This window comes from Notamacropus eugenii, chromosome 3 (genome assembly GCF_028372415.1).
Source record: "Notamacropus eugenii isolate mMacEug1 chromosome 3, mMacEug1.pri_v2, whole genome shotgun sequence".
NCBI lineage: Eukaryota > Metazoa > Chordata > Mammalia > Diprotodontia > Macropodidae > Notamacropus > Notamacropus eugenii.
In genome coordinates this window covers 212,723,548-212,750,678 of record NC_092874.1, presented here as the reverse complement: position 1 = coordinate 212,750,678, position 27,131 = coordinate 212,723,548, and the positions used below count along the sequence as shown (strand labels likewise).

Sequence of the window (27,131 nt, the reverse complement as noted above, 5' to 3'; positions counted from 1 at the left end):
TTTGGCAAGGACTGGAAGAGAGGACTTGCAAGGTTAATGAAGGACAAGAAGTGGTCTCAGAATTGAGGCTGTGTACTGAGCAAGGAATAGAAAGAGAAGTGAGCAGCAACTGTATGGATCTGACTCCTTTTGGGCCAGACACAACTGCTAGAACAATCTGATTTAAACAGTGGAATTACTAATTAGCTAACAGGGGGCCTGAAGTTCTGTTGCTCTGAAACTTCAGAGTTTTCTACTCAGCTTACTGTACTTTGATCCACCAACAAGCATACAACTGAGACAAGCTTATAGTTTTGTTATTTAACTTAAAAATAGCTTACAAAGCTCAGAAAAGGACAGCAGTGATCAGACCAATCTGAGCACACTGAAAGCCTCCAAGCCTCCAATTAGAGCTGTCCCTGTTAACCTTGCACCAACAGACGTTCCCTCCAGAACTATGAAAATACCCAACAAAGTCTAAATTTAGAAAGTAAGGCAAAAAGAGTAAATAAATTGTAATGACAAAATCTAAAAGCTATTACAGTGACTAAAGATACCAAAGACACACACCCTGAAGAAAATGTTTGCAAAATATCTACAATCAAGGCCTCAAAGTAAAACACATAATAAGCACAAGTTCAATTAGAATTTCTGAAAGAAATGAAAGAAATTGGTACTTGTTGAGAAATAGGGAGGTCAACCAACGCAGCATATTATTGTGCATAATATGTAGAAGAAAATGAACACAATTGCCTAGTCTGATAAATGAGAAGACTCCAGCTACTAGGGTAATGACTCACTATTTGACAAAAACTGCTGGGAAAGTTGAAAAACAATTTGGCAGTAACTACGTACAGAAAACAAATTATAGGAGCAAGGAATAGTGTATTTGTCAGAATTATGGAGAATGGAAAAACTTATGACCAAACAAGAGATAGAGAACATATTATGAAGTACAAAATGGATAATTTTAGATTGAATGGAAATGTTTTTGCACAAACAAACTCAATGTAGCCAAGAATAGGAGGGAAGCAGAAAACTGGGAAAGAATTTTTGCAACTAGTATCTGTGATAAAGGCCTCCTTTCTAAAATATATAGAGAACTGAGTCAAATGTACAAGAATACAAGTAATTCCCCAATTGATAAATGGTCAAAGGATATGAGCAGGCAGTTTTCAGAGGAAGAAATTAAAGCAATAACCATATGGAAAAATGCTCTAAGTCACTATTGATTAGAAAGATGCAAACCAAAACAACTCTGAGGTACCACATCATACCTATCAGATTGACTAACATGACAAAACAGGAAGATGATAAGTGTTGGAGAAGATATGGGAGACTTGGAACAGTAATTCATTTGTTGGTGGAGCTGTGATCTGATCCAACCATTTTGGAAAGCAGTTTGGAACTATGCTCAAAGGGCTACAAAAATGTGCCCAGCAATATTGTTTCTGGGATTCTATTCCAAAGAGATCATAGACATGGGAAAAGGTCCCACATGTACAAAAATATTTATAGCAGCTCTCTTTGTGGTGGCCAAAAACTGGAAATCAAGGGGATGCCCATCAATTGGGGAATGACTGAACAAGTTGTGGCATATGAATGTAATGAAATACTATTGTGCTATGAGAAAGAATGAACAGGAAGACTTCAGAGAGGCCTGGAAAGACTTGAATGAACTGATATTTTGTGAAAGGAGTAGAACCAGGGGAACTTTGTACATAGTAAGAATGCCAATGTGAGAGGAATTTTTCTGGTAGACTTAGTACTTCATTGCAATTCAAGACCTTAAAAAATTTCCGGTGGACTCTTGAGGCAAAATGCCTTCCACATCCAGAGAAAGAATTATATAAATGGAGCACAAGTAGAAGCAGACCAATTTCTTTTCTATTATATTTTGTTTTGTTTTATGGTTTCTCCCATTCATTTTCATTCTTCTATGCAACATGTATTTAATAGGAATGTACATGTAGAACCTATTTAAGATTGTACACTGTCTCAGGGAGCATGGGAGAAAGAGGGAGGAAGGGGAATATTCTAAGATACATGGAAGTGATTGTTGAACACTGAAAGCAAATAAAATAATTTAATTAAAAAAATACTAGAGTTCTCCTGTGTTAATTCACAATGATTTTACCTTGTCAGAATTTATCTCCTTTCCCTTGTATACATTGTATGCACTTGTTTATTTAGTTATAATAAGACTACATCTAGTGCATATTTTGGGGGGGTATTGGAGAGTTCAAGTGGTTTTAAGAAACTTACCATTCTTCTATTTTGGTGGTCATCTAAGTCAGATGTGCTGTTTAACATTTTTATCAGACTTGGATAAAGTTTAAGTGGATTGCAAGTTCAATATGATTCAACATTGTACCAAAAAAAAAAAAACAAATAAACAAACCAAAAACAATCCATTAGTATTAAGAGAGGCATCCCTTCCAGGAATAAGGTGGTCCCTCTATAGTCTTCCATTGTCAGAATTTATCTAGAGTATTGTGTTCCATTCAGACCATTGCAGTTTAAAAAGGACAATGATGGGCTAGAGACAATTTAGAGGAGATGGAATTACTGTGAGCTATATTGAGTCTACATTACATGAGGATAGATTGAAGGACCTGGCTACATTTAGGATAGATAAAAATGGCTTCTGTCATGTACTTGAAGGGCTACTAAGTTGAAAATTTCTCTATTTGATCCCAGAGAATAGAACCAGGAAAATGGGTAGAAGCTGCAATGATAAAGTTAGTCTTGATGTGATTAAAATGTATATTACAATCAAAGATGCCCCAAAGTGGAATGAGCTGCCTTGTGAAGTAGTAGATTATCTCTTCTTGCATATCCTCAGGAAGAGGCTTAAAGCATTTTGAAGAGCACTCATTGGGCATGTTATAGTGGAATTTCTTTCGGGTATAAGTTGGACCTATTTGGAGATCAAGTCCTTTCCAACTCTCAGTTTATTCCAATTCAAATCGCAAACTAGGAGGTATTTGTCAGTCTTCAGTCTCCTTTATCCCACAACCATTTTTGAATTCTGGTAGATTCTGTCTCCACAAAATCTCTCACATCTCTCCCTTTTTCTCCACTAACATAGCCAACATCTTAATTCAGGTCTTTATCATCTCTCTTACCTGAACTATGATAATTGCCTTCTAATGGTGCCTTTACCTCAATTTGCTATTTTTTCCAATCCACACAATCACCCAGTATTCTATCACACAAACATGTGGTATTCATAAAGCATAGCCCTGACCATGTCATTCTCCTTCCCAAAATTCTCCAATGGCTCCCTATTCCTTCTGGGAAAAAATACATTAAAAGTCCTTCAAATCTAGCTCCATACTCTCTTTTCAGACCTCTTCATGCACTCTTCATTTCAGCCAAACTGTCATATTTAGTATTCCTTCCATAAAGTGTTATATTTCCCATGGCCTCAAAATAGGTCACATACCTCCCTACTCCCTGCCCCAAATGCAATTCTTTTTCACCTCTTCCTCTTAGTTTCCCCAGTTTCCTTCAAAGATCAGCTCAAACACTACCTTATACATGAAACCTTTCTTAATTCTCTCATTTCCTAGTATCTTCTTCCTTTGTATTTATTTGTCTGTGTATTTCATCTTCACCCAATAGAATATAAGCTGATGGAGGGAAGGGTCTGTCTTCTTTTCTATTTTTATATACTTGAAATTAAGTGACCAACACATGTTGCTGCTGTTCAATCATTCAATAATGTTCAGCCCTTTGTTACCCTATGGACCATAAAACACTAGACCCTTCTATCCTCCACTACCTCTTGAAGTCTGTCCAAGTTCATGTTCTTTGTTTCCATTACACCATCTATCCATTTCATCCTCTACTTCAGTATTTGACCTTCCAGTGAGTAGTCTCAATTAATTTCTTTAAGTATTGACCAATTCAACCTCCTTGCTGTTCAAAGGATTTTCAAATGTCTTTTCCAGTACCTCAATTCAAAAGCACCAATTTTGTGGCACTCAGTTTTCCTTATAGGTCAGCTCTCACAACCATACATTGCTATAGATGTTTGATTAATCGATTGATTTGTCCACACTAAAATTATTCAGTCATGACCAAAAATGCTGAAATAATACTTGCTTGTTTTTGCATTTTTTTCAGGTGTACAAATGAAACCAAATTCAAAGAAGAACAGTTATTTTGGGCTTACAATTTCTGCCCAACTCCATATTCCTGGACTGCACTTTTGGGCCTTATTTTATATCTCATTTTCTTCGCACCTGGTAAATAAATGTTTCATTTTTACAAATGCTTAGTTGAGGAAAAGAAAAAGAAAATTTTGAATACGCAAGCTATTACTTATCAAGGTTTTTGTTTATTTCTGATTTATTAAAGTTTCTATTTTGCATTTCTGAGGAATGGGACCAATGCCTTGGACAGTGAATTCTGAAATCTATCCACTTTGGGCAAGAAGTACAGGAAATGCATGTTCATCTGGAATAAATTGGATTTTCAATGTTCTAGTTTCACTGACCTTTCTACATACAGCAGAGTACCTTACATATTATGGTAAGAGTTTATTTTCTTCTACAATGTGATTCTTTATTTCATGAATGTTACAATTGGTAACTGAGGATTAGTGATAACAATAGTTTATATTTACATAAGACTTTGCAATAATTAAGGTCTTTATATTCAATATCTCATTTGAACCTTAACATTATCTTGTAGCACAGGTGGTATTAGCCTCACTTTTACAGGTGAGAAAACTGTTCAGGGACTTAAAGTGAGTTATCCCTTCATTTAAGAAGTACAGGACTTGTATGCAAATCCAGGTTTCAATGTTCTTTCCACTATATGCCACATCTTTTTTATTATTATTATAATTAGGATTTCATATCCTCTTTGTTTTCAAAAGAGTATATGATATTACCTGAATATGATTTTGGAAGAGCATTACAGAGGGCTATGAATTACTCATATCTTAGGGAACAGTTCTGTGCATGTGGGGCTGGATTAGACGATCTTAAAGGTTCTTTCCTATTTTGTTTCTCTGAAATTCTGTAGAGAACTACTTCAAATATATCTTTGGAAAGGTAGTAAAATTTGATAAAGGAGATCTCAATATATGAAAAAGAGATAATATGTCTTTCGTTAATTAGTTTTCTTTACCATATGAGTTTGTGAATAAAATCAAGATTAAGAAAATGTCGCAAAAATTATACCCAGGAGTTCATAGGTATAGAGCTGAAAGGGATTTTACAGGCCATTTATTTCAGAACATAAATGAATAAGAATTGCTTTCAGAACATCTCTTCTTCTTCTTCTTCTTCTTCTTCTCCTTCTTCTTCTTCTTCTTCTTCTTCTTCTTCTTCTTCTTCTTCTTCTTCTTCTTCTTTATTTCTTTTTCCTCTTCCTCTTCTTATCATGATTCCTAGAATTTATACAATACTTACATATACCCGTATACCAGACACTCTGCTGTTTTACAAATACTATCTCATTTGATCCTCACAGCAACCTTTTAAGTGATCACGCAGAGTTCAATACTTGAAGACTTTCATGGAGGAAGGTTTCTTTGGATAGCTATGTGGTGAAAGTTTTTCCTTATATCAAGCCTAAATTTGTCTCTTTGCAACTTCTCACCAATATTCCTACTTCTGACCTTTGGTGCCAAGTTGAATAATTCTAATCCCTCTTCCCTACAACATCCTTTCAAATACTAGAAGAAAGGCACAATGTGCCTCTTAAATCTTCTCTTTTCCAACTTATTATCTCTAGTTCCTTCAACAGATTTTCACATTGACATGATCTTCAGGACTTTTTTTGCCACCCTCCTCCAATTACTCTCTAGTTTATCAGTGTCCTTCCTAAACTGTGAAGTCCAGAATTGAACATAGTACTCCAGATGTAGTCTGGACAGAATGGAGACTATCATCTACCTAGTAAACTTCCTAATCTATATACTGTGCTTGTTTTAATGCAACCAAACATCACATTAGTTTTCTATATACCACATCATAGCCTTAATTTATATGAAGCTTGAAGGAATACTGAAACTGAAGGGAATTTTTTAAAGACAAACTGCAATCCAGCAATGACTCAATCAGGAAACATTTATTAAGCACCTACTATGTGCCAAACACTGTGCTAAGTTTTGGAAATATAAAAAGAAACAAAAAGTCTCTTCCCTCAAAGAACTTAGAATTTTCTGGGGTGTACAACATGTAGACAAGTATGTACAAACCAATTTATACGGGATAAATAGGAAATTATCAAAAGTGGTAAAACACTGGAATTAAGAAGAGTTAGGAGAGATTACCAAGAGAAGGTGAGATTTTAATTAGAACTTGAAGCCAGGGAGGTTAGTAGCATGAAAGAATTAGAACATTCCAGGCAGGAGGTACAGGCAGGGAGAATGTCCAGAGCCATAGACTTCATACCTTCTCTTCTAATTTTTTTGTAATATGAAATTTAATATTATGGTCATATATCTATTAAGACTGATATCAAACTGCCTTCCAGTTTTCCTATCACTTTTTAATCAAAAAGGGAGTTCTTTTCTAGAAAACTTAGGTTTTCTACTTTACTATACATTGGGTTACTGAGTTCCATTGTTTCTGATTCTCCCTTGTCTTCTCTGTTTTGTTGGTATGTCTTTATTTTTTAACCAAAACTAGATAATGTTGATGAGTGAAGCTTCATGATATACAATTTGAGATATAGAAGTACTATTCCCCCTTACTCTACCTCTTTTCATCATTTTCCTTTATATTTTAAATCTTTTATCTTTCTAAGTGATTGTTTATATATTACCCAGTTCTATAAAGTATGTCAATGATGATTTTATTGGTATATCATTTAAATTATAAATTAACTTTGACATTATTAGAATGTTATCATATTGGCAGAACTTATCAATGAGTACTTCATTTTCTTCCATTATCTAAGTTGCCCTTTACTTCTTTAAGGAGTGCTCTGCAATAGAATTCATTCAAATTGTTTCTGTTCCTTTTTTGTGTTTTGAGTCAATCCCTGGACATTTTAGCATCTTGTGGTTATTTGGAATGGTATTTTCCCTATCTATTATTACCTCTTGAATTTTGTTGTTCTTATGCAAAAATGCAATTATTTTTGAGGGATTATTTTATTGGCTCCAACTTTTCTGAAACTATTGATTGTCTCAATTATCTTTGTTTATTCCCTAGTATTTTCCAAGTAAACCATCACATCATCACTAAATATTTCCATGTAGGAATGTAAACAGGTTGATTGTAATAAGTCCCTTATGATTTCTCTTTCATTTTTATCTTTTCATGCTTCTCTTGATTCTTATATTTGAAAGTCAAATTTTCTATTCAACTCTGCTCTTTTTTTTATCAAGAATGCTTGAAAGTCCTCTATGTCACTAATTATCCATTTTTCCTCTTGAAAGATTATGCTCAGTTTTTCTGGGTAGGTGATTCTTGGTTTTAATCCTGACTCCTTTGATCTCTGGAATATCGTATTCCAAGCCTTCTGATTCCTTAATGTAGAAGCTGCTAAATCTTGTGTTATCTTGATTGTGTTTCCACAATACCTGAATTGTTACTTTCTGGCTGCTTCCAACATTTTCTCCTTTACCTGGAAAATCTGGAATTTGGCTACAATATTTCTATGATTTTTTGTTTTGCGATGTCTTTCAGGAGTTGAGTAGTGGACTTCCTCAATTTCTATTTTACCTCTTTATTTTAGAATATCAGGGCAGTTTTCCTTGATAATTTTTGAAAAATGAAGGCTCCTTTTTGATCATGGCTTCCAGGTCTTAAATGATCTCTCCCATATTTATTTTTCAGGTCTGTTGTTTTTCCAATTAAATATTTCACATTGTCTTTTAATGTTTTATTCTCTTGGTTTTCTTGATTTCTCATGGTCATTAGCTTCCATTTGCTCCATTCTAATTTTCAAGGAATTATTTTCTTCCGTGAGCTTTTGGACCTTCTTTTCCATTTGGACAATACTGTCTTATAGGCACTCTTCTGCTCATTGACTTTTTGGACCTCCTTTGTCATTTGGCCAAGTCTTTTTGTTTAAGGTGTTATTTTCTTCACCATTTTTTGGGTCTCCTTTAGCAAACCGTTGACTTTATTTTTCTTGATTGTCTTGCGTCACTCTCATTTCTCTTCCCGTTTTTTTCCCTCTAGTTCTTTTACTTTATTTTCAAAATCCTTCTTGAGGTCATCCATGAACTGAGACAAATTCATATTTTTCTTGGAGACTTTGGATGCAGTAGCTTTGACTTTGTTATCTTCATCTGGTTGTAAATTTTGATCTTCTTTTTCACCAAAGTAAGATTCTATAGTCTGATTATTTTCTTGTTACGTCTCAGTCAATTACTTTACTTCTGGAATTCTTTGTTAAGGTAAGGCTCTGCTTTCAATATGGAGGCTGTACTGCCCCAAGTTTCAGGGTTTTGCAACTGTTTTCAGACATATTTCTGGGCACTTGCAAGTTTTCAGTTCTTCCAAGGCTGTATGATCAAAGCAAAGGTGTTTACTCCTCTCTTGACCTATGCTCTGGTCTCTGAGTGACCACAAACACTCTTTTCTGCCTTGGAACTGTGAGAACGATTTCTTCTCCACTGCCATCACAAGCTGTGCTATGCCAATCACTCCAGGGCTGACACCCAGCACTGTGACTCATATCCAAGCATGGGCAAAGCAAGCAAATCCTCATCACCAGCAAAGAGATCCCTGCAAGCCCCCTCTGATCAGCTGCCTGATCTCCCACCATCTGAGGGCTGAGAGCTCTAGAAGCAGCCGCAGCTACTACTGCAGCCACCACCCCAGGGCTGGGTCTGGAGCACATTCCTCTCTCACCTATGTCCAACAGATCTTTCGTACTGATCTTCTAAGTTGTTTTTGTTGTTTGTAGATTGAGAAGTCTGGAAACTACCGCAGCTGCCAGTGATTCAATCCTCTGGGGCCTGCTCTTGGTTTCCTAGGACTGAGTCTATGCTGGTCCATTTTGCACTAGACTGTGCTCCTCTCTCAACCTGGTGCAACAGACATTTCCTTTTAACCTTTCAAGTTATTTTGGGCTGGAAATTTGTTTCATTCTGTCATTTTGCAGGTTCTGCTGCTCTAGAATTTATTGAGTCATTTTTACAGGTATTTGGAGGGGTTTGTGTGAGAGCTCAAGTGAGTCCCTTCTTTTACTCTTCCATCTTAGCTCCCCATCCAGAATCTTTTTTTAAAAAAAAATTAAATTTAATTTTAGACTCAATGTCAAAACACAAATACAAAATAGAGAAAAGAAAAAAAAACATATACTTAAATATTGGAATTTAAATGCAAAGTATAAACAAAAAAGCATGTCATGTACATAACAGAACATAAGAGAAGATTTTAAATATATAACAATAAATTTTCATTTCAAGAAAGCCTGTATGATAAGTAATACACTTTGTGTTGAGATCTGTTCATCTTTTCTGTGTTTCCTTGTAAGTGTTCTTTTGTTCTCTGCTATGCACTTGTTAACTGTGTTCTCTTTCCTGCTCCCCCCAACCACCTCCAGAAGTCTACAATGAAGTTTGGATATGTTTCTCTATAGCTATAGATATATACATACACGTACACCTATATACATACATATATAAACACATACTTTCCCAAACAAATTCTGCTCCTGATTTATGCTTTTGTTTGTGCATTTCTCTTGTTTCCTATCCCTCCAGCCTCCTCTACTTTACTTCTACCTGCTTATTACTTACCTACCCCCCCCTCAAGGATCCCTCTCCTAAATCTAAACACCCTCCTTTTGCCTATTCCCTTGCTCTCCCTTCTAAAGATTCCTCCTTTGTCCTCTCCCCCTCCCTATACCCCTACCATTTTATTTCTTCTGAATTTAGAAGACTTCTATCCTCTTCTAAATCTATATGTATTATTCCTTCTTAAATCTATTCCTGATAAAAGCAGGTTACCAGAACTACCAGCCCTCCTTCCCCATCTAATTCCTCTTTATCGATTCTTCCTCTTGTATCTCATTTGTATAATTTCTCTTTTTAACTGTTCCTAAATGTTTTTACTTTTTAAATTCACATCATATCCAGTTTTCCCCCAATCTTTCTTGTGAGCTACCCAGTTATTAATAGAATCTTATAATATGTTTCACATTTTACATATATAAAAAGTAAATGGTCTGTTGGTATGTACCTTACATTTCTTTTGACTCTTGTTTGTCAAATCTTCTAGGTTCAGGATTTTTGTTTTTTAACAAAGTTTTGAAATTCTGAAAGTTGGTCAAATGTCCTTTTTTTTCATTGATGATTATATTTAACTTTGCTGGGTATAATATCGTCAGCTAGAGCCCCCGTTCTTTTCCTCTGTGAAATACAGTGTTCCAAGACCTACCATCCTTTAATATCTCTACTGCTAGGTCTTGCCTGATTCTAATTGCTGTGACATCACATTTAAATTGTTTTATTGTTTTTTCTTTTAATATTTTATCCTTCAGCTGAGGATTTTGGAACTTGACTAAGATATCCCTATGAGTTTTCCTCATAGGTTCTCATTTAAGTGGTGATCGATGGATATTTTTTTTCTTTATCTACTTTCTCCACTTGTTCTAATAATTCAGGACAATTTTCTTTGATTATGCCTTATATTGTATTAAGATTCATTTTTTATCGTAACTTTCAGTTAGTTCAGTTATATTTGTGTTTTCTTGATTCAAAATATGTTGTTTTTCTTATAAGATGTTTCACTTTCTCTTGATTTTTCAATATACATATTTTGTTTAAATGTTTCTTGATCTCATAATTTTGCTGCCTTCACCTTGTCCAATTCTAATTTTCAAAGTGTCATTTTTCTGCCTTAAGGTTCTGTGTCCCCTTTTCTAGTTGGTTGACTTTCATTTCACAGTATTCTTGCCTTTTTATTGAAGTATTCTTTTTTTCTCCTCCATTTCTGTCATTTCGTTTTTAAAATTCTTTTTAAAGATTTTTTTTATGAATTCTTTTGGGGCAGGTGACCATTTAACATTACCCTTTGAGGGTTTCTTTACTTCAAGTATCCTTCCCTAAAGATGAACCCTGATCTTTTCTATTCTCATAATAGCTTTTTTTATGGTTGCATTCTTCCTCTTTTTTCCTGTGTATTTTTTGTGGTAATAGCTTAATTTTTGTAATTACCTCTAGCCCTGGGATAGGGAGGATGGTGCCTCTTGCCCCAGATCTTTAGTTCTCCCCTCTAACCTGGAACCAAGCTAAACTTCCAACTTCCCATAAGTGTCCATAACCAGGAGCTTCCTGCCCCACTGCTTCTGAATTCATCTGGCATGTGCTGGTTACTTCTTGTCCCTGCTACTCTTTGCAGCACAGTTAGGTTTAATATTCCTTGTCAGCAGAGGTTCATTCCCTTGATCTTCTTTCACTCAAACATGAAACTTCCCTGATTATCTGCTGGTAAAAGTTCTTTTGGCTAGGGTGGAGGCAGTCTCTCAAACCAACTAATCCCAGGGCTTGCCACTTGTTTAACTGTCTTTCCACTTTTCAAAATGGACCCTAGTCCACAGGTGTTTACTCTTCACATGGACCAAATCTCTTCCCTGGATTTTTATTCTGATCTTTTCAAATTATTCCAGGAAGACCCCTGTTGCATCCCCATTTTCGTTCATTTTTGCTCCTTACTTTGTTCACTCTAAATTGCTGTTTTATTTCTTTTGTGGGGAGAAATCTTGAGAGTATGGAATTTTCTGACCTATTCCACCATCTTCCTAGAATACCTTTCTCTCTCTCCAGAATGTTAAGGAAGAAAACAACTCCTTGAAAATTAGAATTTGGCACTAGGTAGTCAGTGAAGTTATAAGAGATGAAGAAATAATAAAACATGAAGAATTAAAAAATAGAAGTGAATGTGAAACATCTCAAAAGAGAAACAACTAATCTGGAGAACACATCAAGAAGACAAAACATAAGAGTAAATCAGACTACCTGAAACCTACAATCAGAAAAAGGAATCTTGATACAATAATACAAGATTTAATTTAAAAAATTGTCCTGAAGTACTAGAACAAGAGAGAAAAGTAGAAAAAAAAATTCACTGTTCACCAGATCTTACCAGAAAAGATTACAGGAACATCACAGTCAAATTTTGAAACCCCCAGTGCAAGGAGAAAATATTATGGGCAAAAAGAAAAAAATTCAAATATAGTGGATCCACAATTAGTATCACATGAAACCTAGCATTGACAGCACTGAAAGACTGCAGGTCTTAGAACACTATTTATTGACAAGCATAAGAATGGGGGTGGTGGCCAATAGTATGCACAGCAATGTTTAGCATAATCCTGAATGAAAAAAAGGACATTCATTGAATTGCCAAAAGTTCAGAATTTTGTTGCAAAAAAAATCCCTGAAATAGAAAATTTGACATACAAAATGCAAGAGAAATATGAGGTACACATCAAAGACTAATTACATAGGACTCATCAAGGACAAACTGCTTACTTTTTATATGAGGAAGTGTGAAACATAATGTCTGAGATTGTTATTAGTAATTGGGTAGTTTGAAAGAAAGATTAAAGTAGAACTCATTATGATGTGATTCTAAGATGAAGAACCATTTAAGGAAAGGTAAAAAGAGTAATTATTTTATACAAATGAGAGAAATAACTGATGCAGAAGAATTAAATGAAGGAGGAGGACTGATGGTTTGCACCTCCACTTTCCTTGTGAATGGGTTAGAGAGGTGACAATACATATATATCTAGAAGGCCATCAAAGTCTTCTAAATTTAGAAAGAAATAAAAGCCTAAGAGCACAGAGATGGAGGAGAGGATAAGGGAGGGATTTTTAGAGAGAACCCTCCTCACATAAGATATGGGTTAATGAGAGAACAATGTTTACATTTGGAAGAAGTCTTCCAAAGTTATAGAGAAATAAGAGGGTGAGGTAATAGAATAAAGGGGGTGGTATAGAAGCGTGTTTAGATTAACAAGAATAGGATAAAGAGGTGAGGATAAAAGGAGGAAAAGAACAAAGTAAAAAGTGCATAACAGTAAACAAAAGCTGTGGTTTGTCCTTTGTTATCAAGAGGACCATGCCATCAGGGAGATGATCACAGGACTTACAGCTGACTTTGATTTGAGTGAGAGAGGGCTGTGCAAAATCACCAAACTCACTTTATCTTCCATCTGGGTCCAGTGGCCAGATATTCATCAGGATTACTGTAGATGCTCCAGGATGCAGTAGGAGACCTTGGCCCTTTTAAGCTAAAAGAAAACTTACAAGAAAGCAAAGAAAAGATCAAAAGTTCTGAACACAATTATTTATATATTTATTTGTCTCTTTGCTTTATTTATTTATGTATTACATAGGTTTTCTTTTTTTAGATTATTTATTTATTTATTTTCAGTTTTCAGCATTAATTTCCTTAAAGTTTTGAGTTCCAAATTTTCTCCCCATACCTCCCCTCCCCCTACCCCCAAACACCTAGCATTCTGATTACCCCTTCCACCAATCTGCCCTCCCTTCTAAAATCCCTCCTTTCCCTTATACACATCTTTTTTGTGGTTCTACAGGGCAAGATAAATTTCTGTACCCCATTACCTGTATTTCTTATTTCTCAGTGGTATGCAAGAACAATACTAAACATTTGTTCTTAAAACTTTGAGATGCAGCTGCTCTTCTTTTCTCCCTCCCCACCCATCCTCACTGAGAAGGCAAGCAATTCAATATAGGCTATGTATGTGTAGTTTTGCAAATGACTTCCATAATAATCATGATGTATATTTCCCTCCATCCTATCCTGCCTTCTATTTCTTCTATTCTCTCTTTTGACCTTGTCCCTCCCCAAGAGTGTTTACTTCTAAGTGCCCCCCCTCCCATTTGCCCTCCCTTCCATCATTCCCCCTACCCTGATTCTCCCCTTCTCCCCTACTTTCCTTACTTTCCTGTATTGTAAGATAGGTTTTCATACCAAATTGAGTGTGCATGTTATTCCTTCCTTGAAGCAAATGAGATGAGAGTAAGTTTCACTTTTACCCTCTCACCTCCCCACTTTTTCTCTCCCTTGAAAAGACTTTTTCCTGCCTCTTTTATGAAAGATAACTTGCCTCATTCCATTTCTCCCTTTCTCATCCCAATATACTCCCCTCTCACCCCTTAATTTTATTTTTTTAGGTATGATTCTTTCCTATTCAACTTCCCCTGTGGTCTGTCTCTCTTTCCATGTGTGTGTGTGTGTGTGTGTGTGTGTGTGTGTGTGTGTGTGTGTGTGTGTGTGTGTGTGTGTGTGTGTGTGTATAATCTCACCAACTACCTAGATACTGAGAGAAGTTTGAAGAATTACAAATATTATCTTTCCATGTGGGAATGTAAATAGCTCAACTTTAGTAAGTCCCTTATGATTTCTCTTCATACTTCTCTTGATTCTTGTGTTTGAAAGTCAAATTTTCTTTTCAGCGCTGGTCTTTTCATCAAGAATGCTTGAAAGTCCTCTGTTTCATTGAAAGCCCATTTTTCCCCTGAAGTATTATGCTCAGTTTTGCTGGTTAAATAATTCTTTGTTTTAATCCTGGTTCCTTTGACTTCTGGAATATCATATTCCATTCCCTTCAATCCCTTAATGTAGAAGATACTAGATCTTATGTTATCTTGATTGTATTTCCACAATACTAAAATTGTTTCTTTCCAACTGTTTGCAATATTTTCTCCTTGACCTGGTAATTCTAGAATTAGACTACAATGTTCCTAGGAGTTTCTCATTTTGGATCTCTTTCAGGAGGTGATCAGTGGATTCTTTCAATATTCATTTTGCCCCCTGGTTCTAGAATATCAGGGCAGTTTTCCTTGATAATTTCATGAAAGATGATATCTAGACTCTTTTTTTGATCATGGCTTTCAGGTAGTCCCATAATTTTTAAATTGTCTCTCCTGGATCTGTTTTCCTGGTCAGTTGTTTTTCCAATGAGATATTTCACATTGTCTTCCATTTTTTTCTTTCTTTTGGTTTTCTTTTGTGATTTCTTGGTTTCTCATAAAGTCATTAGCTTCCATCTGTTCCATTCTAATTTTAAAGAACTATTTTCTTCAGTGAGCTTTTGGACCTCCTTTTTCATTTGGCTAATCCTGCTTTTTAAAGCATTCTTCTCCTCACTGTCTTTTTGAACCTCTTTTTCCAATTGATTTAGCCTATTTTTAAAAGTGTTGTTTTCTTCAACATTTTTGGGGTGTCCTTTAGCAAACTACTGACTTGTTTTTCATGATTTTCTTGCATCTCTCTCATTTCTCTTCCCAATTCTTCCTCCACTTCTCTCACCTGATTTTCAAAATCCTTTTTGAGCTCTTCCATGGTCTGAGACCATTGAATATTTGTTTTGGATGTTTGGGATACAGAAGCAATGCCTTTTATGTCTTTCTCTGATGGTAAGCATTGTTCTTCCTCATCCAAAAGGATGGGAGAAGATATCTGTTCACCAAAAAAGTAACCTTGTATAGTTTTATTTTTTCCCCTTTTTTGGGCATTTTCCCAACCAGTTTCTTGACTTTTGGGTTCTTTGTCAAGAGTGGGGTATACTCTGGGGACCTGTAAGTTCTCAGTTCCTCCAAGGTGGCACAATCAACCCTGCACACTGGTCTGGGAGCAACAAGAAACTTTTGTGCCCAGAATCTGTGATTAGTAAAATTTCCTCTCCACAACCACCTCACATCCAGTTCTGTCATGCCAGCACTGAAGACCGAGATCAGATCAGCTGCTCAATTACCCCAGGGGCTTTAGGCAGGGGCAGGGCAGTCACTCAGGACTGATGTTCAGATCAGCTGCTTAGTTTCCTCTGGGGTTTTATGATGAGGCTTCCAACAATGGATGCTGGCTGGTGCCTACTGTGGCAGCCGTGGCTCACTGGGGCCTCTGCCACCCTCCCCTAGAATCAGAGCTATGGGTGTCTTGGCCAGATGAAAAAGCCTTCTCACTGACCTTTGGTATCTGTAGGTTGAGGGATCTGCGAACTGCTGCTTCTGGGAAATCTTCCCCCAATGCTGGCTCTTGTCCTCCTCCTTCTGGCCACTCCTTGTCCTGTGTGACAGACCTTTCCTGTCAGTCTTCCAGGTCACCCTGGGCTGGAAGTCTTCTCCACTCCATCATTCTGTGGCTTCTGCTGCTCTAGAATTTGTTGAGAGTCGTTCTTTACAGGTATTTTATTGGCTGTGGGGGAAGAGGCAGAGTATGTGCATCTTTCTACTCTACCATCTTGGCCCAGCCCCTATATAGGTTTTCTTGAAATGGATATTTATTGCTGAATACTTTGAAGCCTCTAATGTTCTGAACCAATGGCAATACCTTTTTTTCTTTTCTTATTTTGTATTTGTGTTTCAGTGTTTACATTTATGTTTTTCTTTTCTTGTGTATTTAAGTTTTAGTATTTAAGTTTAAAATACATTAATAAAAATAAATTTTTGAATTGATATTCATTAATGACATTGATTTATTGTTATTCCATGTTTTATTTTTCTCTTGCAGCTCAGAAAAGGAATCTGGTGTTTAATTGTGTAGTGTGGTAATGAATTGGTCTTTTGAAATTTAATAGAATTCTCCCAAAAATACATCAGTACTAGAAGCCTCCTCCCATCCTGGTAGTTCATTTATAACTAGTTCTATTTAATTTTCTGGGATTAGGTTACTTAAACTCTTTGTTAGTTTTTGTATTTTATATTTTTGAAGGCATTCCTCTATTTGTGTCAACAATTGTGTCAGCATGCCTGGTGCATGTAGTAACTGGCTTTTACTAAATGTTTTTTGACTCTGTCAATTTTGATTAAAGATTTATTAATTTTGTGAGTCTTTTCAAAGAAGTAGCTATTAATTTTATTCATAATTTCTATTATTTTTTGTTTCCAATTTTTCTATTTTTCCTCTGATTTTATTATATTCTCTTTTGTGACTATTTTTGGTACATTTGTTGGCTTTTCAATTCTTGATGCATATTTGTTAAACTGCTTTTTTAATTTGATGTATGTTTATAGAGACATGACTTCCTCTGGGAATCGCAATAGCTACATCCCAGAATTTTTTATGCTTTTTTCACCATTATCATTTTGTTTAACATAATTCTTAATTGTTTCTAATGATTTATTCCTGATCCACTCATTAAATGCTGTTTCATTGTTGAATCTTCATTTAGTCTTTGCTTTTTGTTTGTAGTTTCTTAATTGATTATTCTATTTGTTGGGTTATGGTGCTTAAATGATGAAGTAAATATTCTTCCTTTCTACATTTGTTTGCACTATATCTGTGCCCTGACACATGGTCAATTTTTTTTTAAGTTCCTAGTAGTATATTCAAGAAATAAATATATTCTTTTGCAGTTCCATTTGGAGAAGACAACAAGTCTTTCAGCTCTAGATTTGCCAGCAATTTCTTCAGGCCTATATCTTTCCTTTTGCTTATCTCTCTGTCAGACTTGTCCAAAGCTAATTAATGAGAAAGACTGAAGAATAGTGAGAAATACTGAAATCTGAGAGAGATTGGAACCTCCTTTCACTGTTGCATTAGTCTATGTCCTCTTGTAGCTCAGTTCATGTTTCCTCTATGAATTTAGATGGTAGGACATTTGAAGCATATGATATTGAAATTTGTATTGGTTTTGCTGTGGGTTTTTTCAGCATAGTGTAGTTTCCTTGTTTATCCTTTTATATGTTTTCAATAGTTCTTTTTATCCTTTGTGTGATAGAATGAAAGCAACTCATTTTTTTGGATTCAGTTGACAGAGAGTAAAGTTTTCCAAATTCTTTCATTTTATTATGTATATGTCCTTGTCTTAAAAATGTGTTTCTCATAAGCAGCTGTGTGGGGGGGGTTTACTCATATTATTCAATTTGTTATTTATTTTATTTTATTGGAATGTTTAATAAAATCACTTTTAAACTTCATTTGCCTATACCATTGTTTTTTTCCCAAGTACACTTTTTTATCTCCTCTTCCACTTTCAATGCAGTGTCATGTCTCCTGTAATTTTAGATGAATTTTGTAGGTGCCTTGGTTCCCTCACTCTAAAGTCTCCCTCATCCCTCCCTGGCTTACAACTTGTCTCTTTTTCCCAGCTCCTGTATGCATACTATTTTTTTGTTCAGTCGTTTTTCAATCATGAAATTCTTCATGATGCCATTTGGGGTTTTCTTGGCAAAGACACTGAAGTGGTCCTTCTCCAGCTCATTTTACAAAGAAGGAAACTGAACCAAACAGGATTAAGTGACTTCATCAGGGTTATATAGCTAATAAGTGTCATAGGGCAGATTTGAACTCAGGAAAATGAGTCTTCCTGACTTCAGGCACACTCTCCATTGCACCACCTAACTGCCCTACCCTCATAGTAGGGTAGTTCGACACACGTATTGATTCTCCCTCAGATAACTTAATCATTCATTTCCTCATCCTTCTCACTTCTCAAGAGCTACTTTTCTGTCCCACTTCAGCCACACACAAAAAGATAGCCATAATTGCAATCTTGCCACCACCTAGACATGTACCAAGAATTCTGATATCCCTTTATGTTTACACAATCTGTTGGATTTTCACTTCTCTTTGTCTTCATCCACATTGTGAAGGAACATACCTTGATCCCTCAGTTCTCTCCAAGACTGTCTTCCCTACAATAACCTTTCTCTCCCCTTCTTCCCATCTTTACACTCTGGTAAACCAATTCAACTCCACACTGTCCTTCTCTCTTGAATCCCTAATCCCCTTATCATATTGTCAATTATGCCCAGCTGCACCTCAACCTCTACATGCTGCTGAATGAATGTGAAGAAAATCACTCAACCATTCTAACTAGGTCCACTACAGATTTAAGTTATCTCATCTCAACTGGGCCCTCATTGTTGCTAGGTAATCCTACTATATACCTCCCTTTATTAACTATACTACTCTCCACAACAGCAATTCCCATCCTCAGACCTGCCATGGCTCCTCCTCCCCCAACTCTCTTGCATGAGAACATTGCTTCATATTTTACAGAAAAAAGGGGTGGAGCCAAGATGGTGGAGTAGAAAGACGCACATACCCTTAGCTGTTACCCCACAACCCATAAAATACCTGTAAAGAAGAACTCTCAACAAATCTAGAGCAGAAGAAGGCAGAGAACAACACAGTGGAGGAGATCTCTATTCCAGAGTGACCTGAAAGACCGAGAGAAAGGTTTGTCACACACTGGACCCAGAGCAGGGTCCAGCCCTGCCTTGGCCACACAGCAATGAAAGGAGCAGATCCAAGCAGGCTTCAGGGACAGAATCTCCAGTGGTGGCATAGATCCCTCAGCCCACAGGAGGCAAAGGTCAGTGAGAAGGTCTTTTTGGCTGGCCAAGAAGGGAGCAGGATGTCCTCATAACTTGGGCCTTCTCAGGTGGCAGCAATAGAGGCAGCAGCAGATGGGGCTCCCAAAGCAGGCAATATCCCTCATCCATTGTTGAAGGTCTCATTGTAAACCCCCTGAGGGAACTCAGCCCTGTGTGGCAGCCCTGCCCCGTCCTGAGCAGCTGATCTTAATCTCACACTGATTAGCAGCCTGCCCCCACCTAAAACCCCTGAGACTTTGGAGAAGCTCATCTGAATCTCAGCCCCCAGTGTTGGCCTGGTAGAACTGGAGGCCAGGTGGTTGTGGAGAGGAAACTCAGAAGTGAAGTAAATGTCTGAGAAAACTCCCAAAAAGGGAAAAAATAAGACCATAGAAAGTTACTTTCTTGGGGAACAGGTGTCTCCTCCCATCCATTCAGATGAGGAAGAACAAGGCATACTGTCAGAGGAAGTCAAGGCCTCTGCCTCCAGGGCCTCCAAATGAAACTTAAATTGGACTCAGGCAATAGAAGACCTTAAAAAAACAAGTTAGCAGCTTGCTAAAGGGAGAACCAAAAAGATGCTGAGGAAAATAACAGCTTTGAAAAGAGGCTAACTCAACTGGAAAAAGAGTTCCAAAAAGCCAATGAGGGGAAGGAGGTTTTAAAAAGTAGAATTAGCCAAATGGAGGAGAAGTTTCAAAAGCTCACTGAACAAAATAATTCATTGAAAGAGAGAATTGAGTTCAGGGAAATGAATGACTATGAGTTAGACCAAGGAGTTAGTAAACATAATCAAAAATTTGAAAAAATAGAAGATAATGTGAAACACCTCATTGGAAAAACAACTGACCTGGAAAATAGATTCAGGAGAAACAATTTAAAAATTATAGGACTACCTGAAAGCCATGATCAAAAAAAAGAGCCTAGACTTATCTTCCATGAAATTACGAAGAAAAACTGCCCTGATGTGTTAGAATCAGAGGGCAAAATAAATATTGAAAAAATCCACCGATCTCCTACTGAAGGAGACCAAAACAGAGAAACTCCTAGGAATATTGTGGCAAAATTTCAGAGTTCCCAGATCAAGGAGAAAATACTGCAAGCAGCTAAAAAGAAACAATTTGAGTATTGTGGAAATACAATCAAGATAACACAGGATCTGGCAGCTTCAACAGTAAAGGATCAAAGGGCTTAGAATGGGATATTTCAGAGGTCAAAGGAACTGGGATTGAAACCAAGAATCACCTACCTAGCAAATCTGAGTATAATACTTCAAGGGGATAAATGGTCATTCAATGATATAGAGGACTTTCAATCATTCATATTGAGGAAAAGAACAGATCTGTACAGAAAATTTGACTTCCCAAGACAAGAATCAAGAAAAGCATGAAAAGGTAAACAGAAAAGAAAAATCACAAAAGACTCTCTAAAGCTTAACTGTTTACATTAGTACATGGAAAGAAAATATTTATAACTCTTGAATCTTTTGTCAGTATTTGGGTAGATGGAGAGATTGTACATACACACACACACACATACATAGATAGAGAGTACAAGGTGTGTTGAATCAGAAGAGTTGATATCCACACAAATAAAATAAAAATTAAGGGGTGAAGGAGGAAAATTCCAGGAAGAGACAGGGAGAAATGAAATGGGGCAGGCTATAACTCATAAAAGAGATAAGAAAAATCTTGTTCAATGGAAGAGAAAATGGAGAAGGGGAGAGGGGAAAAATGAAGCTACTCTCTCCACATGTGGCTGAAAAGGGGAATAACATGCTCACTAAATTTGATATGAAAATATAAATCACACCACAGGAAAGTAGGAGAGGAGGCAACAAGTGGGATGAAGGGAATGTTAGAAGGGAGGGCAAATGGGAGAAGGGAGTCACTAGAAATAAACACTTTTGAGAAGGGAAAAAGTCAATTGTGTGTGGGGGAAAATAAGAGGGGATAGAGTAGGACAGGGCAATATTACACAACATGATTATTATGGAAGTCTTTTGCAAAATGACACATATTTAGTCTGCATTGAATTGCTAGCCTTCTCAGTGGGGCTGGGGAGGGAAAGAAGTTGGAATTCACAGTATTAGCAATAAATGTTGAGAATTCTTATTGCATATAATCAGGAAATAAGAAATACAGGAAATGGGGTATGCCCTATAAGAAAAGAGGGAAGATGGGGATAAGGGAAGGGTGGGGTGTGATAGAAGGGAGGGTACATTCAGGGAAGGAGTAATCAAAATGCAAGGTATTAGGAAGCAGGGGGAGGAGAGTGATAAGGAGGAAAAATTGGACATGTTACAAAGTGAGGTAAAAGCAATTAGTATAAAACAATTGACTGAATTAATTACTGAGAATAAATCAATGACATCTTCAGTCTGGGGAAAAGAATTTTAGTCTAAATTTCCTAGAGAAAGGTAACCTCGGGTAAAATTTAGCATTGATGTTAAAGTTAAAGTTTTAATGGTAAATTTGATTTTGTGATTGCTATTTAATCAGGAACTAGAACATGTATATCATGGGAAGGGTGGTAGAGTGGCTGTTCAGCCTGGGCTAAGGTAGGATTCTCCTGATTCAATTTCCCCACTGACACCTGGAAAACCTTAAGCCTGACTGAATGCAAGTGGATAAAGTAATCCTGCCTGGAACTGACATGAAGTTGGGGACATATTGTATCCCTTCAACGTTTCTACTCTTGGTGGCAATTTCCTATAGTCAAAAGGTTTGTAAGCTTAATACCAGATCTATTAAATTATAGATTATTGGTAGAGGAACATCCAAGGTTAAGTCTAAAATTAAGCTATTAGGCATAGGACTTTAGACCAACAACAATACGTTAGGGTCCTTAAATTCATAGCAATACTGTGGGGACAATTAGGTGAAGAGCTTGTGAAGTTAGCAACATAAATATTATTTGTGTCTCATTTGGTTAATGTTTAAAAAAAATTCTTTTGTGGTCTATATTGTAAATACTTTAAAAAGAAGTATCATCTGACTAAAAGTTTGAATTGTTTATCTGTTATAAACTGTGTTAAAAATGAAAAATAAAATTTAAAAAAAAGATTTAAATCCAAAACCAAATATTTCACAGAAAAATATTGAGGGCATTCTCTGTGAGCTCTTCCTTCTACCCTATTCCTTATCTCCTATAATTCAATTGCCTCTCTCACTTTTTCCTCCTTCATCCATTTTGTATGATGAAGTGACTTTACTCTTTACCAAGGCTAACTTCTTTACTGCATCAGTAAGCACCCCAAAATACACAGGGGGGCCTGCTGTCACAGGTTCTCAGTTTTGTAATCATAAAAGGAGAGGCAACTTTTGAGGACTTAACAATCACTTTAATCAAGTACATGTATCATTCCTTTAACCAAGCACATATGTCATTCACCTAGTTCAGGGGAGTCAGCACCCTAAACTTCAAAGAAAATACAGAGAAATTAAAAGTCAACACACATGGCTTCCTTTGCCTGAATTCAGCAGATGGTTAGACCCCAACTATCTGACCATAGTTACCAGAGAGGGAAGCACTGGCATCTGGGTTTTCAAAACTGGAGAGGACTTCTTAAAGCATCTGCCCATATTCATCTGACTAAACAAACACTTCCAGTCAGTAAGCCCCAAACCCTCAAAATCTTTATACACTTTTTAGAGCCAGAGGGCATCACATCCCTTGAGAACCAGCACCTCATTAACAAAAGGGATAGACCTTCCTACAGATCTTCCCTGGGCCCAACAATGAGTGGGAAATATCCTCCTTAATCACATTCAAATAGAGGCATTGTACTTCTTGATTATACTAAAACAAAACAGCAAAAGATTGCATTTTGCTTGACCTTGCATCTACTTGTTGAAGTGATCTCATTCCATCTCTCTTCCAACAGATTGCCCTCTCTATTATCTCCACTCTTTCACTTATTTTCTCTTTTGTACAAATAGTATTTTATTTTTCCAATTATTTGGAAATACAGTTTTTAAAATTTATTTTTATAAGATTTTGAGTTTCCAAGTTTTTTCCTCCTTCCCTCCTTTACCAAGACAGTAAGCAATCTGATATAGGTTATACATGGCAATCATGTTAAATATATTTCCAAATTAGTCATTTTACGAAAGAAGAAACAGAACAAAAGGGAAAAACATGAAAAAAATTAAAAAATTTACAAAGAAAGCAAAAATACTATGTTTTCTAGATATCTGCATTCAGACTCCATTATTTCTTTCTCTGGATGTGGACAGCATTTTTCACCACAAGTCTTTTGGAGTTATCTTGGATCATTGCAGTTTTGAGAAGATCTAAGTCTGACATAGTTGATCATCATATGATATTGTTTCTCTCTACAATGTTCTCCTAGTTCCCCTCACTTCACTCCGCATCTGTTCACATAAACCTTTTCAGGTTTTTCTAAAATCTACTGCTCATCATTTCTTATACCACAACATTCATATACCACTGCTTTTTCAGCCATTCTCCAACTGAACAATTTCCAATTCTTTGCCACTATAAAAAAGATAGCTGGTATAAATATTTTGTATGTATATAATCTTTTTCTTTTTTTATGATCTCTTTGGGATATGGAACTAGTAGTGCTATTGCTGGAACAAAGGGTATACACAGTTTTATTGTGTAGTTCTAAACTGCTCTTCACAATGGTTCACAGTTCATAATTCCACTAACAGTGCAATAGTGTTCCAACTTTCCCACATTGTCTTCAACATTTGTTACTTTCCTTACCTGTCTTATTAGCCAATCTGATAGGTGTGAGGTGGTACCTCAGAATTGTTTTAATTTGCCTTGCTCTAATCAAGACTGACTTAACCATTCTTTTACATGACTATAGATAATTTTTATTTCTTCATCTCAAAAACTTTCTGTTGATATTGTTTGACCATTTATCAATCGTGGAATGACTTGAAATTTTATAAATTTGATTCATTTCTCTACATAGTTAAGAAATGAGGTGGGGGGGGCGGAGCCAAGATGGTGGAGTAGAAAGACACACATATGCTAGCTCCGAACCCACAGCCCACAAAATATCTGTAAAGAAGAACTCCCAACAAATTCCAGAGCAGCAAAAGCCACAGAACAACAGAGCAGATGAGATTTCTGTTCCAGGGAGCCTTGAAAACCTCTCGCAAAATATCCTTCATGCTGCAGACCCAGAGTTGAGCCCAGCCCTGCCTTGGCCGTGCAGCACCGACAGGAGGGGATCTGAGCAGGCTTCAGGGAAGGAATCTCCAGCAGCAACGCAGGTCCCTCCACTCACAGGTGACAAGGGTCAGTGAGAGAGTCTTTTTGGGTGGCCAACAGGGGAGTGGGGTGTCCGGGTGGCTCAGGCCCCCTCGGGAGGCAGCAGCAGGGGCAGCAGTGGACAGGGGCTCCCCAAGCAGGCAGGAGCCTGGATCCATTGTTGAAGGTCTCTGCATAAACCCCCTGAGGGAACAGAGCCCGTGAGGCAGCCCTGCCCCCACCCAAGCACCTGAACTTGATCTCACACTGATTAGCAGCCCTGCCACCACCCAAAGCCCTGAGGCTGGAAAGCAGCATTTGAATCTCAGACCCCAAGCTCTGGCTGGGCAGATCTGGAGACAAAGTGGGTGTGAAGAGAATATTCAGAAGTCAAGTCATTGGCTGGGAAAATGCCCAGAAAAGGGGAAAAAAATAAGACTATAGAAGGTTACTTTCTTGGTGAACAGGTATTTCCTCCCTTCCTTTCTGATGAGGAAGAACAATGCTAACCATCAGGCAAAGACACAGAAGTCAAGGCTTCTGTATCCCAGCCCACCCAATGAGCTCAGGTCATGGAAGAGCTCAAAAAGGATTTTTAAAATCAAGTTAGAGAGGTGGAGGAAAAATTGGGAAGAGAAATGAGAGACATGCAGGTAAAGCATGAACAGCAGGTCAGCACCCTGCTAAAGGAGACCTAAAAAAATGCTGAAGAAAATAACACCTTGAAAAATAGGCTAACTCAATTGGCAAAAGAGGTTCAAAAAGCCAATGAGGAGAAGAATGCTTTCAAAAGCAGAATTAGCCAAATGGAAAAGGAGATTCAAAAGCTCACTGAAGAAAATAGTTATTTCAAAATTAGAACGGAGCAGATGGAGGTTAATGACTTTATGAGAAACCAAGAAATCACAAAACAAAACCAAAAGAATGAAAAAATGGAAAATAATGTGAAATATCTCATTGGAAAAACAACTGACCTGGAAAATAGATCCAGGAGAGACAATTTTAAAATTATGGGCCTACCTGAAAGCCATGATCAAAAAAAGAGCCTAGATATCATCTTTCATGAAATTATCAAGGAAAACTGCCCTGAGATTCTAGAACCAGAGGGCAAAATAAGCATTCAAGGAATCCACAGATCACCACCTGAAAGAGATCCCAAAAGAGAAACTCCTAGGAACATTGTGGCTAAATTCCAGAGTTCCCAGGTCAAGGAGAAAATATTGCAAGCAGCTAGAAAGAAAAAATTCAAGTATTGTGGAAGTACAATCAGGATAACACAAGATCTAGCAGCTTCTACATTAAGGGATCAAAGGGCGTGAAACAGGATATTCCAGAAGTCAAAGGAACTAGGACTAAAACCGAGAATCACCTACCCAGCAAAACTGAGTATAATACTTCGGGGGAAAAATTGGTCTTTCAGTGAAATAGAGGACTTTCAAGCATTCTTGATGAAAAGACCAGAGCTGAAAAGAAAATTTGACTTTCAAACACAAGAATGAAGAGAAGCATGAAAAGGTAAACAGCAAAGAGAAATCATAAGGGACTTACGAAAGTTGAACTCTTTACATTCCTACATGGAAAGACAATATTTGTAACTCTTGAAACTATTCAGTATCTGGGTACTGGGTGGGATTACACACACACGCATGCACACGCACACACACATAGAGACAGAGTGCACAGACTGAATTGAAGAGGATGGGATCATATCTTAAAAAAATGAAATCAAGCAGTGAGAGAGAAATATATTGGGAGGAGAAAAGGAGAAATGGAATGGGGGAAATTATCTCTCATAAAAGAGGCAAGCAAAAGACTTATTAGTGGAGGGATAAAGAGGGGAGGTAAGAAAAAATCATGAAGTTTACTCTCATCACATTCCACTAAGGGAAGGAATAAAATGCACACTCATTTTGATATGAAAACCTATCCTGCAATACAGGAAAGTGGGGAATAAGGGGATAAGCGGGGGGGGGGGGGGATGATGGAAAGGAGGGTATGGGGAGGAGGGAGCAATTTGAGGTCGACACTCATGGGGAGGGACAGGATCAAAAGAGAGAATAGAAGTAATGGGGGACAGGATAGGATGGAGGGAAATATAGTTAGTCTTAGACAGCATGACTGTTATGGAAGTCATTTGCAAAACTACACAGATTTGGCCCATATTGAATTGCTTGCCTTCCAAAGGGAAGGGGTAGGGAGGGAGGGACGAAGAGAAGTTGGAACTCAAAGTTTTAGGAACAACTCTCGAGTACTGTTCTTGCCACTAGGAAATAAGAAATACAGGTAAAGGGGTATAGAAAGTTATTTGGCCCTACAGGACAAAAGAGAAGATGGAGACAAGGGCAGAGAGGGATGATAGAAGAGAGAGCAGATTGGTGATAGGCGGAATTAGAATGCTTGGTGTTTTGGGGTGGGGGGAGGGGACAAAAGGGGAGAAAATTTGGAACCCAAAATTTTGTGAAAATGAATGTCAAAAGTTAAATAAAAAAATAAAATAAAATAAAATGAGCTGGAAAAGGAAATGGCAAAGAAAAGAAAAAAAGAAAAAGAAATGAGGCCTAGATGTAACAATTTTCCCCAGTTTTCTGCTTTCCTCCCAATCTTGTTTGAATTGGTTTTGTTATTGCAAAACATTATAAACTTA

General features: G+C 37.0%; 1 protein-coding gene across 2 annotated transcripts in view; it reads left to right on the top strand.

Moving 5' to 3' along the window:
• Positions 1–27,131, top strand: part of SLC2A13 (solute carrier family 2 member 13) — a 227,900-nt gene that overhangs the window by 195,094 nt on the left and 5,675 nt on the right. The window contains exons 8-10 of one of the 2 annotated variants that reach the window (XM_072654312.1): positions 4,111–4,232; positions 4,366–4,518; positions 16,449–16,578. In XM_072654312.1, the coding sequence (XP_072510413.1) occupies positions 4,111–4,232; positions 4,366–4,518; positions 16,449–16,489 (316 nt within the window). In that variant the 3' untranslated portion in view covers positions 16,490–16,578. Of the gene's footprint in view, positions 1–4,110; positions 4,233–4,365; positions 4,519–16,448; positions 16,579–27,131 lie in introns of those variants that run through there. The other variant, XM_072654311.1, reaches the window with a different exon arrangement.